Source organism: Physella acuta, unplaced genomic scaffold, assembly GCF_028476545.2.
Source record: "Physella acuta isolate Inbredline_101_S28 unplaced genomic scaffold, ASM2847654v3 ptg000013l, whole genome shotgun sequence".
NCBI classification, from domain to species: Eukaryota; Metazoa; Mollusca; class Gastropoda; family Physidae; genus Physella; species Physella acuta.
In genome coordinates, this window is record NW_026731533.1 from 424,222 (window position 1) to 440,868 (window position 16,647).

The following is a 16,647-nucleotide window of genomic DNA, read 5'->3' on the forward strand; positions in this document are numbered from 1 at the left end:
TGGTTATTCATTTTTTTTGGTATTTACTATGTTTATTGTACAGAATGGGATGAAATCCATGCAAACCACCTTTGTTTTCGACTATTCTTCCATACATTATACTCTTCCACCACTTTTGTTGGCAAAAATGTTCCAAACCAGCCACTGTCCAATTTTTGAACCAACAAGCTTTAAATTCAATGTATCTTCTGTACTCATTTACTTATTTCGCTATTTATTATACTTTAAACAAAATCTTAAAAAAAAAACACGTGAAAACACGCTGAAATGACTCGGTCACCTCAACCCAACTCCCCTCGCCCTCTTCAATGTGTTTGCCCACAAGAATGTTTTTTCCACCCGGTTTCAATTGTTTTTTTTCCCACGTTTTCTTTAACTTGCTTTCGCGTCCGGTTTTCCAATCAAATCTTGCGATCAAAATTTCTGGCACTTCCCAGTTAGCTAGCGCGCTGAAATTTTCAGGGAAGCTTTGTTTTGGATGACCATAGAATATTCAATTGTTATTATTACTAAATTGATCCATGGAAACATTTTATTGAGCATTTTAGACCGCTATATAATCTATATATAATCCTCCTCTGCGAGCCGTTAGAAAACAAGCTGCAAGCGCCTCCTTACAGTCCCCTCTCTTTCTCTCTACCACCCCACCCCCACATTGTCTGCTGAGCTGTGGTCACGTTAATGTTTACAAACCGTACAGCCAGGTTTAGTGACGGCTATTAGGGGCAGATAATTTAGTTTGAACCGACTTTAAACTTACAGGAGGTAACTAAGAGGAGGCTGCTTTCACGGGGCGGGGGGGGGGGGGGGGGGGGTCGGGGTTAGGGGAAAGGAGGGGGCTAGTGTTTTAAAGCAAATATTTTCAGTGGCAGCATTGGTACTGTCGAATTCACAAATTATGAATTACTGAAAAGTAGAAAATAAATCAACTAAATAGCGGCGTATGATACGCCGCGGGTCGGCTCGTTGTAGTAAAAACGTGGGGAAAAAGGGACATAACCCAGTAACTGTAATTTGTGTACAAACAACCGTAACAACTGGTGGCCAGTATGGGGGAGACGATATGGTCGAGTGGTTGGGCACACGATTGCTATCCCACTCGACACGGGTTCAAATCTATGTGTTCTAATCAGTAACGTATTCACACAACGCGTTTTTTACGAGTTGTCTTTTTACGAGTTGTCTTCGTTTACCCAAAAAAAAGTGAAAAGATAAAATCGATAGCAAGATTTTAATGCAAACAAACAGACAAAGACTAAAAAGTAGAAAATAATAATCATTAAAAAAGTTTAAAAAAAACCCACGTTTTCTGATTGAACTAAAAAGTAGAAAATAAATGCTATACATCACAATAATGCAAGCAGTCACTCTACTATAAGCGATCAAAAACGTGGGGCGCCGTGATTTTCTTATAGTTTCTAATACTGTTGACTCTCTACAAGCTCCCTAATAAAAGTCAATAGTATTATCTAATCAATAGTAATATAACTTTTACTTCGGCGCCCCACGTTTTTGATCGCTTATAGTAGAGTGACTGCTTGCATTATTGTGATGTATAGCATTTATTTTCTACTTTTTAGTTCAATCAGAAAACGTGGGTTTTTTAAGACTTTTTTAATGATCATTATTTCAATAACACTTTTTAGGCTATTCGTGCTTGTGTGTGAACTAACCATATTACAGATATTGTTTTGCTTTTGATTACTTCGGTTGATTTCTGTAACTTCTTTGTAAATACTCTACAAAATTGTACATATTGCAAACAGATGTTTCAAAGAGCATTTTCTTAACTCTAATACGGGTACAATTGTATACCTTTTTGGTTTTGTTCCTTTGTAATCTGTGTAAATTATTAATAGGGAGTTTTTGTTACTGTATTTGTTTTATAATTGAAAATAAAAGTATATTTAAAAAAATTAAAGTGTCACCCCTCCCTCAGCATTACCCCCCCCCCGTCATTACAGTAGTAACACACATCTAAGTAAAAACCCACACCCACCATGACACGCACCACTGCCCAACCGGTCGATAGCGATCCCTCCCCCCTCACATAGTTGACCCTTCCCTCCATGGTAAAGTCATTTTCGTTTTATGAAATGTTAGCCAATGAAACACTAATGTTCACACAACTACTCTCCTACCAGTGTCAACACACCAACCCCAATATTCTACGCACCATAATTATGGCAATGTTTTTTTTTCATTCTTGTTTTATTAGCCTTTGTTGACACTATATTACACATTTTCACCCTCGTTCATGTAAAAATCTTAAAACTAGCTTACGTGTACATTTTTGAACCAACTCCCTCATTTTGATCGACTCCGTCCCTATAACCCAACCCCTCACCAATTATTCTTTTTTTCCCTCCCTTTTCCTTCCCCTAACCATATATATATATATATATATATATATATATATATATATATATATATATATATATATATATATATATATATATATATATATATATATAAATATATACATATATATATACATATATATATATACATACACACACACACACATATATATATATATATATATATATATATATATATATATATATATATATATATATATATATATATATATATATACCCCTCTCTCTGGTTAACGAGTTCTTTCCCACTCCCCACTCGGATTCCAACACTTTCAGTTTACCTTTACCACTTTTCTCGTTATCCCATTTTAATTTGTTTTATTACCTCATATACGACATATAACTGCATGTTAATATTGTAATATTCAACATGTACTTTTGTAAAATCTTTCGTTTTCATTTGATGTTTGAAATTACATAAAATTCGTTGATGTTTATGTATTAATTTTAAATGGCAAATAAAAGATTTTAGATTTAAAAAACAATATATTAGAAAATAGCAAAGTTACCTCAAGATTGGTCTGACTAAAAAATTCTAAAAGTTTCAACATTTTGTTACAAGGAAAATCTGGTAGTTCCAGCCATAGATAGCAATGTTATGCATCTCTTTGCTAATTTACATCAAAGACCTAAATGCTGGAAAACTATAGCTCTTGATTCCTAATTAAAAAATGTTGCATCATAAAAAAGTTTCACCCTTAACTGATAATATAAGGTCTGTAAAGATGAAACACCTTATTTCGTAATGCTACGAAGGTGATCATCAAATCAAGTGTGAGTCACGAGGCAGGTGTCAAGTTTTGATGGTGAGTTGTGTTCACTTTTTCAGGTCTGTGACTAACACGACTCGTGATTGGTCAAATTGGACCTTGTGACTTACACTCGCGCGCCCCCTAGTGTGCCAAAGGTTACCCTAACTATGTCAGCACCCTGCAACATCAGTTGTTGATTTATTTGTTGATTAGCAGTGAGGCTTGTCGATGTGTAGAATTCGATATTCTCAACAGCAAAACTGATGAGCTTACAAAAATAAAATCATTAATCCAGAGAACTTTTGAAACTTTATTTCTAGAATCTGAAAACAAACTTACTTTGCTTTTATTTTAAAAAAACCACAATAAGTATGATTTTAAAATGTTTATAAAAATGTGCATGCAATGGAAACATAATAATGATATCAAGTATGTTACAAATATAACATCAGTTAATTCCCTTAAGTTTATGTAAAGGCATTAAAAACTATTGAGTATAGGTTTATAACGAAATAGTTGTAATGTATAAACAAGGTTTCTTACAAGAAAAGTTTAAAAAAAAAGTTTCTTAAATAAAAGTTCACAATGTAGCCTACTGGTATTACCTCAAGCTACAATAGTCCACGTAAACAATGCGTGCCTCTATTGATCGGTTTTAATGATTACCACATAATTAATTAGCTTACACAAATAGGTAGGGGGTTGAACATGATTTGTATTGATCGCAGCTCTTTCTTGCGCGTGCACACAACTCACTTATTATGTAACAACAACATGTCTTTTATGTGAACGTGCATTTAATGCGTTACATTAAGAGTGATCTACATAAACACTCTTTTAGAAAATTAAGTCAGGTATTGAACACACACACTACAAACTACACACACTACACACAGTACCCACTACACACACACCACACACACGCATTCATACTTGAAATGCACACACGAAAGCGCACTTATACATAACTGTTCAATAACAAATATATACACTTGTAACACCGCGTTATTTATAGCATTATCTAACTAAGGGCTATTTTTTTTTTACTTCTGCCTAACACCAGGAACAAGTCCCATGTCACGGTGACCCTGCACTCACTAGAAGTATCGTCCGTTAAAATAGAAGTCAGCCTAGAATAGAAGAATTTTAGTCACTCATTAGATCAAGTTGCAAAATATGTTATGCTTTTTAAAGACTACTGATAGCTTGCTAACAATTGTGTATTAAAATATATAACATTTTAAAAAAATATTTTCAAATGCCAGATTAATTTTATAAATTAATGAAAAATGTCGTGTACCTTTCTCTTACAGACGACAAAATGTCGTCATCCTGGTTGTCCCGTTGATATTCTTTGACGTAATGAAAAGACGACAGGTAGCCGATGTACTCATCTATCGTTAGATCTGCTGACATAGGTATGTGGTCGTACCTGAGGAAACATCACTAATGTATTTACCCTACCTTAGATCACCTGACATAGGTATATGTTCGTACCTGGGAAAACATCACTAATGTATTTACCCTACCTTAGATCACCTGACATAGGTATATGTTCGTACCTGGGAAAACATCACTAATGTATTTACCCTACCTTAGATCACCTGACATAGGTATATGTTCGTACCTGGGAAAACATCACTAATGTATTTACCCTACCTTAGATCACCTGACATAGGTATATGTTCGTACCTGGGAAAACATCACTAATGTATTTACCCTACCTTAGATCACCTGACATAGGTATATGTTCGTACCTGGGAAAACATCACTAATGTATTTACCCTACCTTAGATCACCTGACATAGGTATATGGTAGTACCTGGGAAAACATCACTAATGTATTTACCCCACCTTAGATCACCTGACACAGATATGTGACCATAATGGACGAATTACCATTCATGTATTCTCTTTTTATAGACCACGTAACATTTAAACAAAATTAAATGTTATCTCCCTTGCTATTCCTAGCAAGGTAACAGCCGTTAAAAATGCTAATACTAATCTATAGGATTATCTAATACTAATGTATAGGATTATCTTTTGTTTTATTTCCACATACAACAGGTGTGCTTTTTTTACCTTTTTATATCTGTGAAAGGAAATGGAATCGATCTGTATTTGCTGAACACGATATCTGCACGTGACGTCATGTACTTAGAAAATTCGTTTCGCCTCAGCTGGTCATTGGAACAATAGCAAAATTCAATAGCAAAATGTACCAAAGATATAACCGATTTTTAATAAAATTTAGTTATATATAACTGTTTGTATAACGAGGTCGTGATGAGGCGATGATAGAAAGCTGGGAGGATACAGGGTTATATGGGGGAAGAATATTTTTTTTTCTAAGAGTGTAATCATTTTTGCATACCCACATAATACTCAGAGCTAGTATTAAAACTAAATTTTGGAACAGTTTTATTCTTCAAAATAGAATTATGACTGTGTCTTATTAAAACAAAAACTACGTTAACATCAGTTTCGATACAACGGAAGGAAACTACATTTCAAAGGAACCCCCCCCCCCCCCCCATCCCAGACCAAATTTTTTATAGCAACTTATCATTTATTAAATCAACTCACCCCTGTATGTGACGGTCGACATGCCTACCTCCCCCCCTACAGTTTTTTTTATAGCAATCATCACTCACCCCCCTGTATATATCGGTCAGCACGTTTATTGTCTAGTGTCTCCAGATCATAGCAGTAAGCGGCCAACGTTCCACCCTACAGTTTATAGCAACTCACGACTTAAGCAATCATCACTCACCCCCTGTATATATCGGTCAGCACGTTTATTGTCTAGAGTCTCCAGATCATAGCAGTAAGCGGCCAACGTCCCGCCTGGCTTTAACACTCTCTGGACCTCCTTGTAGAAACTGAAACAGTGCATCAGCAAACTCTACCATTTTTCTTTAACTATCTCTTTTTTGTTTCATATCATTATTGCTTTCAATTGTACTATTTTTCTGCTTATTTACTCATTAAATTTACCAAACAAAAATTAAAAACGTAAGTGGAAATACATTAATAATTAACTATTATTGAGTAGGATTTTTAAAATTCAAATTTTTCTCTGCATGCACATTTGCACATTTGCACATTGCACACATACACACAAACACTCACGAACACATCACGTGACTTACTTGTTGTGATTGACCCAATGCAAGCCTGCTGCTATGGTAACCAGATCTACCGAATTTGGCCTAAGAAAGGACATCTCCTCGGCTAGGGATAGGTAAAAGGTTAAACGGGGAACGTTGGTAGGGGCAGCGGTCAGCTGGTCAAGAGAAGTGTCCACACCTACAACCTGCAACACACAACACAATACACAACACCAGAGTTAAACGATCAACAGATGTGTCCACACCTACAACTTGAGACACACAACACACAACACCAGAGTTAAACGGTCAACTGATTAACATATATGCCCACATCTACAATCTGAAACACAAACAACACCAGTTAAATGGTCAATTGGTCAACATATTGTCCAAAACTACAAGCTAAAACACACATAACACATGAGCTAGTGCAGGGGTCGGCAACCTGCGGCTCGCGAGCCGCATGCGGCTCTTTTGCGGTCAAGATGCGGCTCTCCAGCCCCTTGCACAAATATTAAAAGTTGTATGTAACAGACTGAATTATTATCTATAATAACTATATTGTAATTGACATGAAGTTGCATGTATTATTTCATTTTCAAAACTCATATCAAATATCATAATGTAAACAAAATCAACTTTAAACAAAATTAAAACACTTATCAGAGAACATTGAGAATATGTGCAGTAGAAAGTATACGGACAGCTGACAGCAGCTTGGGCACCAGACCCAGCCCCACAGCCCCGTGGCAACAATCCCATGCTTGCCACTGCCCAAGTGCCGACTTTTTCGAATGTTTTTAAATGGGAATGTTATTTTATTCAGAATGCATTTCCATATGTGTCAGTAATCATAAAGTTGACGTGAGTGACGTAGTTTTTTTTTTTTAGTTATTCGCCTCCTACTGTTGAGCCGGGTACTAGACTATGGGGTACGAGTTTACCCTGCGTTCAATGGGGTGGGAGATATGTCTGGTGTTAGCCGAAGGACAGAGGCGACCGATACACGGTAATCAAACCGATATTCAAACCCGGTAGTCGGGGTTGGCCGTGTTGAGGCCTGCTTTGCTAATGGCAGACACCTCCTGAGCCAGTGATATCCATAAAGAAAGAAAAAAAAACGTTAACAGCTTCTAAAGTGGATTGGGATAGTCCTATAGTTATACTATTAGATTACTAAATTTATTATTCTGGCAAAACATGTATATGTTTTTATATGAATAAATATTATTTCATTTTTAAAACTATTTATTTTAAATAACAAATCACATTTATTTACTTAGTCCTAATCAAATAATAAAATATTAAAATAAAAATGTTACTGGCTCTTTAAAAACTGGGAAATTTTGAAAATTGTAACTTTTGGCTCTTCCGTCTCAAAAGGTTGCCGACCCCTGAGCTAGTGGGTATAACTTAACACAATAACAAAGTACCATTATAGTCATCTTGGGAACCCAGGTTTCAAGCCTCACTTGAATGTGTATCTGTCTTATAACTTTACAAAACATACTTGGAATACCTAACGTCAAGCTTGTTGTTTTGTCAATTAATATTTAGAAAAATTCGCGTCTGTTGTTAGTTACCTAATCTAAATGATATGTAATAAATAATCTTTCGACAAAATCAGATTGTGAATCATATGTGAGCGGCTGGAGTGTATTTTTATTATTTGTAAATTAGAAGGCGAATGTATCGTTTCGTTTCATGTCGTAAATTGTTCGTATTTTTTTAGTCGTGTAGTCCCGTATTATGGCGCCGCTGTCTCACTGTTTATGTCCCTGGTTATAGCTAGTTTATATATATTTCGTTTATATTGTTGTCATTGTTTATAGTAAGTGTCTTTTTATAATATTCTGTTGCATGTTCCGTCGTGTTTGGTTTGTTATCCGTGAATTAGGGACTATTTGTTTACGTGTAGCGTGTGAGGTGTGTGGAAGTCGTTTTCCGGCTTGTTCAACTCTGTCTTTTGTGTGGAAAGCTGCGGTGAAGGGAGCAGGCAGTCTCTCTGGTCATCGGGTGAAAAGAATAGCAAATTCGCACCATCCAGCCATATTTATTTTGTGTTTGTGTTCGTCGTAGTCCTGGACGTAGTCCGAAATTGGGTGTTGTGTTTGATGTAAAAAGTTTGTTTCGTTTGGTTCTGTTTTGTGTCAGTTTATATCTATTCTTTTTTTATAACTTTTGGTCCCATGCAATAAATTTTATTAACTGTAAAAGTTTTTGTTTTATTTTAGTAGCTTATTATTTAGACTAAGGTTAGGGTTTAACCACTGTGGGTTCTACCACGGTTGCACTGACCGGACAGATTAGTTAGTTAAGCCTAGAAGGGTAGATTTTAGGTATCCCCCCCTAGCAGGGCTTACACATATGAGTCGGGTGTGTCTTGATGAACGCCGAACCCATGTGATTCGATCGAACCCAGGTTAAGAAACACAGTTTTACAATGAACATGTAGGTAAAGTATGAAAATAATGTCACGAACGTTTATAGAAAAATCACCACAACCTTTTCAAAATACTCCGTAAGTGGAATCGAACTCTGTCCGCTCCCACAACACGCGTCAACAGCAAGTTCCAGACCACCTCCTGACCCCACGTGATATCCCATAATTTTTTGGTACACATCGTCAGGATACAGCGGCCTGTACAGGGAGTAGCACTTGGAAAATGTTTTCCCACAATGCAAGGTGTGGATGTAGTCGTCTGCTTCTTGCTCCATCTCAGTCACGTGTGTCCCGTCACACCCTGGGCTCAATGATTTATAACGTCCACGTCAGCCAATCAGCGATCACAGTAGATGTAATCAAATGTCAAGGTCGTTTGCATTAATCAGAGAGTATTTTGTAACAATTCGGTTCATATCTAGGTTAGACGCAATACGAATTGCGCGATTACAATTAAAAGTACAGAACATAGTTTCGATACTTTAAAAACAAAAACAACGTAAAAACTTCATCCACCCGCCCTTAAGTCCCTCAGTCCCTGCCTCCATTCCTCCCTCCCAGCATTCCTCAGTCCGTCTATACATCCAAACAACAATCCACCCCACATCCAAACAACAATCCACCCCAAACACTAATCCACCCCACATCCAAACACCAATCCAACTCACATCCAAACACCAATCCACCCCAAACACCAATCCACCTCACATCCAAGCACCAATCCACCCCACATCTAAACGCCAATCCATCCCACATCCAAACACCAATCCACCCCACATCTAAACACCAATCCACTCCAAACGCCAATCCACCCCACATCTAAACACCAATCAACCCCACATCCAAACACCAATCCACTCCAAACACCAATCCACCACACATCCAAATACCAATCCACCACACATCCAAACACCAATCCACTCCAAACACCAATCCACCCACTATACCAGCTTACTCCGAACAAAAAGCCTCACAAAAGATAGTTTCCCCAGAAACTGAAATGACAACAGTTCCGGGCCTATTCAAAACTATAACAAACAGTTTGATATGACATATGGTGTTGAATAATTATGGTCACACGTTTGCAATAAAATATATATAATTCGGTCAGTTTTTAACCGAAACAGTCAGCAATTTTTCAAAGCTCTCGTTTTTATTTTGTTTAGGCTAATTAAGTTATATACTTTCTCAAAAATTAATCCGTCAAAAGATTATTTATTTTTAAAAATTCACTCTCTTATCCAAATAAATTTGTATTTTAAAGTTGTGTCTGGCCTGGTTCAAAATTGAAAAACCACGTTGAAACTATAGACAACTTGTTTTATTTTATCACTTGTATTACGGTCATCAGCGAGTCTAAGATGTTGACTGAAATCATTGTTGTGTGTGTACATACATGTGACAAGTTATTAATGTCAACGTGATGATTACCTCATATAAACATAATATAAGATTTATTGTTTTCTTATACTTTTTTAGTTACTGGCTGTAGCATCAGGCGACGGCTGGGGGGGGGGGGGGAGATCTCATAAAACGATGTGTCTAACTTAAAAGAAACCATGGCTCTTAAATAGGGGGATGACTACAGCACAAAAGAAGCCATGGAGTTTAAAAGAGAAAGGATGTCTTGGGATAAGAGTTAGGCCATGAAAATTATTAGGGTCAGATACATTTTTAAAATTCCAAAATAACTAAATGGCCGTCATTAATCTTGTCCTGTCGAGTGATTAACTGTAGATTAACCCTAATCACAACATCGTTAATTAGCTGAATGGTAGAGCGCCATAGCAATATAACTGATTTAATACATAATTGAAAATGGAAAATTTGCTCTATGCTTATTTAACGTGGTTGTTAATCCTATTAATAGAAATTTGTTTAAAAACAATGTCCAACACAGTTTCAAAGCAGACGTAGTATCCGGTATGTAGATCAATGTTAATTATGTCTCGTTTGTTAAAAACAAATATTTACATAACTGTAACACTAGCCTATTAGATATGTAGGCTACGCATGTCCTGTGTTTACAAATAGCACAATGAAAGGGAATATATTTAGACGAAGCGTGCCCAATGGCCTTAATTAAAACCTGACAATTAAGCACATCATTAATTATGTGGAGACATCGGGCAGTTGGCATTCACCTGGTGAGCGAATATGGGGCTCTCATAATATTATTTCAGGTTTTTGGTAAACTATTCTTTCAAAAATTTGAACCAACTTGCAGTAATAAAAATATATAGCTATTTATTTTAGCCCTAATTTAATACTCGGAGACGAGGCATTTTGGCCTGTATACGGGGAACAGATGTGTGTTGTCATCGATTCAACAAGAGAGCTAGGACAACAATGTGTTGCGTGGCTCATCAGCTTCAGTTTTTAAACGTTTGATGAATATTTGGTAACATTTTGTTAGACAGGAGATCACTTTAGGGGGATTAGGTTCGGTCTATAAATGTCCGTCCACATATGGCGTTTCGTAATCTGTTTTTAAGTGTGTGTGGTGGTTGGGGAAGGTGTGCTAACTTCGATGTGATATAGGGGGAGGGGTGTAGAAATTTGTCAATGGGAGGACAAGTGGAGTTCTATAGAGGTGATAATAATTTTACTGATTTCCTCCAACTTTTTAATATACTGCTTATGGCAGATGTCATGTTAGAAGTGTGTGTGTGTGGGGGGGGGGGGGGGGGGCAACATCACAGGACACGACAAAACACAGGACTGGACAAACACAGGACAAAACACGGGACTGGACAAAACATAGGACAGGACACACCAAACGACAGTACAAGACAAAGGTTAGAGAAAGAGCTGGCGGCCCGTACAGTCAAGATATGACATAGTCACAAGCAACATGACACGCATAAAATGAGAACAATAGTTATGTCATAGGGGAATAATGGTCATATCACTAGGTGTTGGGGTGGGGTGGGATGGGGTGGAACACTATTGTGTCCGGTAGGTGGGGAAACAATAACCGGTCATGTGATGTTATTTATAGAAAGTACTTTACTATCACCTTTAATTAATTACCAGCGTCCTTACTTTATTTTAAAGAAAAAAGGTAATTAGGTCAGTGTGACATAGCCTGGGTTGGTTTTAGACCAGGTCATTGTTTTCTTTAAAGACGTGTCTGGTCTATTTTTATACTACCCCCCCCCCCCCCCACATTGTCTACTGCAGGTAACACTTGACGTTAGATCAACTTGACGTCCACTTCTTGGTCATGATGACCCTGACATAACGGGGATCACGTGACTATATTGTGATCACCTGACTATAGTGGGATCACCTGACTATATTGGGATCACCTGAGAATATTGGGATCACCTGACTATATTGGGATCACATGACTATATTGGGATCACCTGACAATATTGGGATAACGAGACAATATTGGGATCTCCTGGCTATATTGGGATCACCTGAGAATATTGGGATCACCTAAGAATATTGGGATCACCTGACAATATTGGGATCAACTGACAATATTGTGATCACCTGACTTTATTGGGATAAGCTGACTATATTGGGATCACCTGAGAATATTGGGATCACCTGAGAATATTGGGATCACCTGAGAATATTGGGATCACCTGACTATATTGGGATCACCTGAGAATAGTGGGATCACCTGACTATATTGGGATCACTTGAGAATATTGGGATCACCTGACTATATTGGGATCACCTGACTATATTGGGATCACCTGAGAATATTAGGATCACCTGAGAATATTGGGATCACCTGACTATAGTGGGATCACCTGACTATATTGGGATCACCTGACTATATTGGGATCACCTGACTATATTGGGATCACCTGACTATAATGGGATCACCTGAGAATATTGGGATCACCTGAGAATATTGGGATCACTTGAGAATATTGGGATCACCTGAGAATATTGGGATCACCTGACAATATTGGGATAACGTGACAATATTGGGATCACCTGACTATATTGGGATCACCTGAGAGAATTGGGATCACCTGAGAGAATTGGGATCACCTGAGAATATTGGGATCACCTGTGAATATTGGGATCACCTGACTATAGTGGGATCACCTGACAATATTGGGATCACCTGACTATATTGGGATCACCTGAGAATATTGGGATCTCCTGAGAATATTGGGATCACCTGAGAATATTGGGATCACCTGACTATATTAGAATCACTTGAAAATATTGGGATCACCTGAGAAAATTTAAATCACCTGACTATATTAAGATTACCTGAGATGATAGGGATCAACTGAGAAGATAGGGATCACTTTACATGACGGGATCAGGCAACATGACGGGAATCTCCTGACATGAGAAATCTATGACGATATATTCTACTGGAGTATTCATTACAGCCTACACGTATTGTAGATACTGGTACTGCTTTGTCAATGAAAAATAGTAGTTGAAAGTACTAATTTGTATCACACAGTGGCGTATGCTGGGCGGGTGTTAGGAACCTGAAGGGGGCGGGATGGATATGATCCATGGACCCCAAAAATCCATAATTAACTCACGTTTAATTACTGGTACAAGAAGCCGTTGTAATTATGTTTCCTGAATTGATTTGACGCGACTGCTCGTAATATTGACTGGCGGGTGTTTGATGACTACAACATCAATGGGTCTAGGACCACATCACTACAATATCACAGGTCTAGGACCACATCACTACAACATCACGGGTCTAGGACCACATCACTACAACATCACGGGTCTAGGACCACATCACTACAACATCATGGGTCTAGGATCACATCACAACAACATCACAGGTCTAGGATCACATCACAACAACATCACGGGTCTAGGATCACATCACTACAACATCACAGGTCTAGAACCACATCACGACAACATCACAGGTCTAGGATCACATCACGACAACGTAATTCATTGGTCGAAATTACGACGTGTTAAACAAGAAACCATTTTGGTTGATAACATAATAAGTAAAAATTCCGGGAATATATTTCAATTGATTAGCAAAAAAAAATTAGCGTGACAAAACACAATATTCTCTGTGTTGCCATGTGTTAGATTATACTGTCATTGCAAATGTATCTGTATGAACAGAATTAACATTACAAATATCGTGTGGAGTGTGAAAGCTGTTCAAGTTTTAACCTTTAGTTTAGAAGAGTCTACTAATTCACCGTGTCCAGTGCAAACATCGTCAAAACATTCCAATTGTTTGAGTTCTGTGGACGTCTGGTATGGGCACTTCCAATTAAAATAAATCAATTCTTGAATCACCATGTATAGAGCGGATCCTTTATATGGCAGTGAACGTAGTTTTATATCTTGTCTTTAAAGTTAAAAAAAAAAAAAACATTTAAGAAAAAAAATGTAGAAATATTAACATAGTAAATGTAACAGCATTTTAGACTTGACTGAATATTTATTATTTTTTAATTTTAGTCGTGTAACAAAACCTGCATTTCATAACAGTTTCTCGGAACTTTGTGTTATATTTTAAATAGAAAGCGATGTTGAAAGTTGAATTCAGCGGCGAGATGAACGTAGACAGCGCGAAGACAAAGTTGTATGTATTGTTGTACAACTTCCCGTAGCTGAATTCTGGGAACAGGAAGTGAAAGAAGGCGAGAACAGCCACGGGGACGAAACACACCAGATAGAACAGCGAGACGAAGAAGACAGCTTTGACGACACGGACGTCCCTGGGGCTTAACTTTGATGACGTTTTCGCCGCGTCGTTTCTGAGACGTTGACGGAACTTGGTAGCGGAAACGAGTTTGGAGTAGAGGACGATCAGGCAGATGAAGATGACGGAGTAGCAGACGTAAGGGATGACGTTTCGGTTGACGAGGTCGTGAAAAGCCAGCGTGGTCTTGACGTCCGGAGTTTCCCAGAGAACGAGACGGGTTGTGTTGGTCTTTAAGTCAAACGCCCACATTAACCCTTGGGTGAAGAGAATCGGGAGGTGAAGGAATAGATTTCCTATGAAGATCCCGGACAAAGCGTAGTACGTACGACGAAGGGTGAAGGTCGTTTTAAACTGCAAGGGGAAGGTCACCAAACAGCAGCGGGCGATGGCGATGTAGGTGGTGAAGAGGAGCGTGCTGTCCTTGAAGATGACGCTGTACCAGATGACGAAATCCCCCAACAGCTTGACGTCACGCGACCACAGCGTCCTGTAGTAGATGATGTAGAGGATGATGTTGCCCTCGGTGAGGATGGAGCTGATGATGGTGAAGAAGAGGTCGGAGAGGGACAAGGCGAAGAACGACACGGACACGACGTCCTTGAGACCGACCTTGAAGAAGACGACGACATTGATGCCGTTGGTGACGGCGCCCAGGAGCTGGACTACGAACCCCAGGGGCACCACCAGCAGGAAGGCGACACGTGACGTCTCGTAGTCGATCAGGTCAACGACCGCTCTCACGGGCGGCGCTGTGGTCGAGATGTTGGACGCTTTCTGCATGGACATCTTTCACGATAGTTACATATATTACACAATAAATCTACCCGAGAAGACTAAAGTATTTATTTGTATAAAAACTTGGACTTAGACAAATTTATAATAAGCGATTTAATTATAATTAACCTTTATTTTAAAATTTATTTATTATAATTGACCGAGAGAGAAAGCCAAAAACTTAATAGTTATTTTTAAGATCAGAAAATTAAAATTACAAGCAATTATTTTGGAACTAAAGATTCTGTCTTCCTACCAGCGGTACGGTCAATCGCTAATTAAAATCTACAGTAATTATACTTAATAATCACTGTGAAGTCATGCAATTATATTTGCTGCCTAGACAACGTTATTAAACTAATTAGTTCGTCAACAGAAAAAAAATAATTATAGAACAAAGATATAATTGTTTCAAGTTTGCATTTTTGTGTTTGATCTTTACAGCAAATTATAGTTGTCTCCCTTGTGATTTAATTTCGATTTTTTTTGGCTGATTTTCTTTCTGTAAGGGCGTTAAATGTTGGTAAATTTTTTGTATTCACAGTAAGACATTTTATATTTATTAAATTATTGGTTCAAATATAATTATTTTGTTTACACATTTTTATTTTAAATACTCATATGTAGTTTTTGAAACTTGAATGTATTACCAAACATTTTGCTTCTGACCGTGTACATTTACTAAAGTAGATAGGTAAGAATTGTTACAGATCGGATTGGGAATATCTGAACTACCGCCTACACAAGATCATATTTTGTTGTGAAACAGAAGTTGGATGTTCATAGCCAAAGTTACGTGATGCCACGGGGGAGGGGGGGGGGGGAGGTAAAGTGTTTTAAAACATTGTTTGGGTAAAAAGAATTAGGCAATGTTTTTGTTAGGCAAGGTTTTTTTTTTTTTCTAGCATGTGTTTGTAAGATCAATCTAAAGAGTTGTTAGATAAATCCTTTTAAGTTAGGTTTAGAAAAACTGCAGAAAAATAAATTCCTCATGGAAATGATGCAAATTTAAACAAAAGAAATATATTAAACAATGATTTTGTACATGTATTTTAGTCTATCGTGAAACTTGGTCAGTGGCCGCTGAAGAGAGCCTTCCCGGCAACCCTGTACCAAGCTTCGATAGTGCCCTGAAGTGACCAGGTTTTTCAGACCTGCGTCTTATTCTTTGTCCCGGGGAATTTCAGGTGAGGGCTTTCTGTAAATCTTTACCTCTGGGTTTCTCATTTCGTAGGTGTAATTGAATACGTCCGTAAATCTTCATTTTTGGGTTTCTCACCTCCATTTGTTCCTTAGGTCTAATTAAATACGACTTTACTTATTTTGTGGTTCGCATTTTCATTTGTTTATTAGGTCTAATTAAGTACGACTTTACATCAATATAGGCTACCATTTTGTGGTTCTCATTTCCATTTGTTCCTTAGGTCTAATTAAATACGACTTTTCTTATTTTGTGGTTCGCATTTTCATTTGTTTATTAGGTCTAATTAAGTAGGACTTT

At 37.6% G+C, this 16,647-nt stretch overlaps 2 protein-coding genes across 2 annotated transcripts; both read right to left on the reverse strand.

Annotated features, from left to right (window-relative positions):
• Positions 1-3,508: 3,508 nt before the first annotated feature.
• On the reverse strand, positions 3,509-8,983 carry LOC131935860 (putative methyltransferase DDB_G0268948). Its single transcript, XM_059292579.1, has 6 exons — positions 8,755-8,983; positions 6,289-6,452; positions 5,910-6,018; positions 5,219-5,316; positions 4,434-4,565; positions 3,509-4,263 (listed from the first exon to the last, which is right to left on the reverse strand). Exons 1-6 carry the CDS (start codon positions 8,965-8,967, stop codon positions 4,155-4,157), a joined length of 825 nt encoding a protein of 274 aa, XP_059148562.1. The 5' UTR covers positions 8,968-8,983; the 3' UTR covers positions 3,509-4,154.
• A 5,125-nt stretch (positions 8,984-14,108) lies between these two features.
• On the reverse strand, positions 14,109-15,158 carry LOC131935504 (melatonin receptor type 1A-A-like). The gene has a single exon (XM_059291919.1). The coding sequence runs from the start codon at positions 15,156-15,158 to the stop codon at positions 14,109-14,111; it is 1,050 nt and encodes a 349-aa protein (XP_059147902.1).
• Between the last annotated feature and the right edge of the window lie 1,489 nt (positions 15,159-16,647).

Bases quoted from the DNA above. Each gene is read 5' to 3' on its own strand.
- LOC131935504 (XM_059291919.1), bottom strand. From the start codon at position 15,158: ATGTCCATGCAGAAAGCGTCCAACATCTCGACCACAGCGCCGCCCGTG.
- LOC131935860 (XM_059292579.1), bottom strand. From the start codon at position 8,967: ATGGAGCAAGAAGCAGACGACTACATCCACACCTTGCATTGTGGGAAA. The intron at 5,317-5,909 runs GTGAGTGATGAT...TCCAATGACCAG, and splicing joins CTGACCGATATATACAGGGG to CTGAGGCGAAACGAATTTTC. The intron at 4,566-5,218 runs GTAAAAAAAGCA...ATGTTTCCTCAG, and splicing joins CCTTTCACAGATATAAAAAG to GTACGACCACATACCTATGT.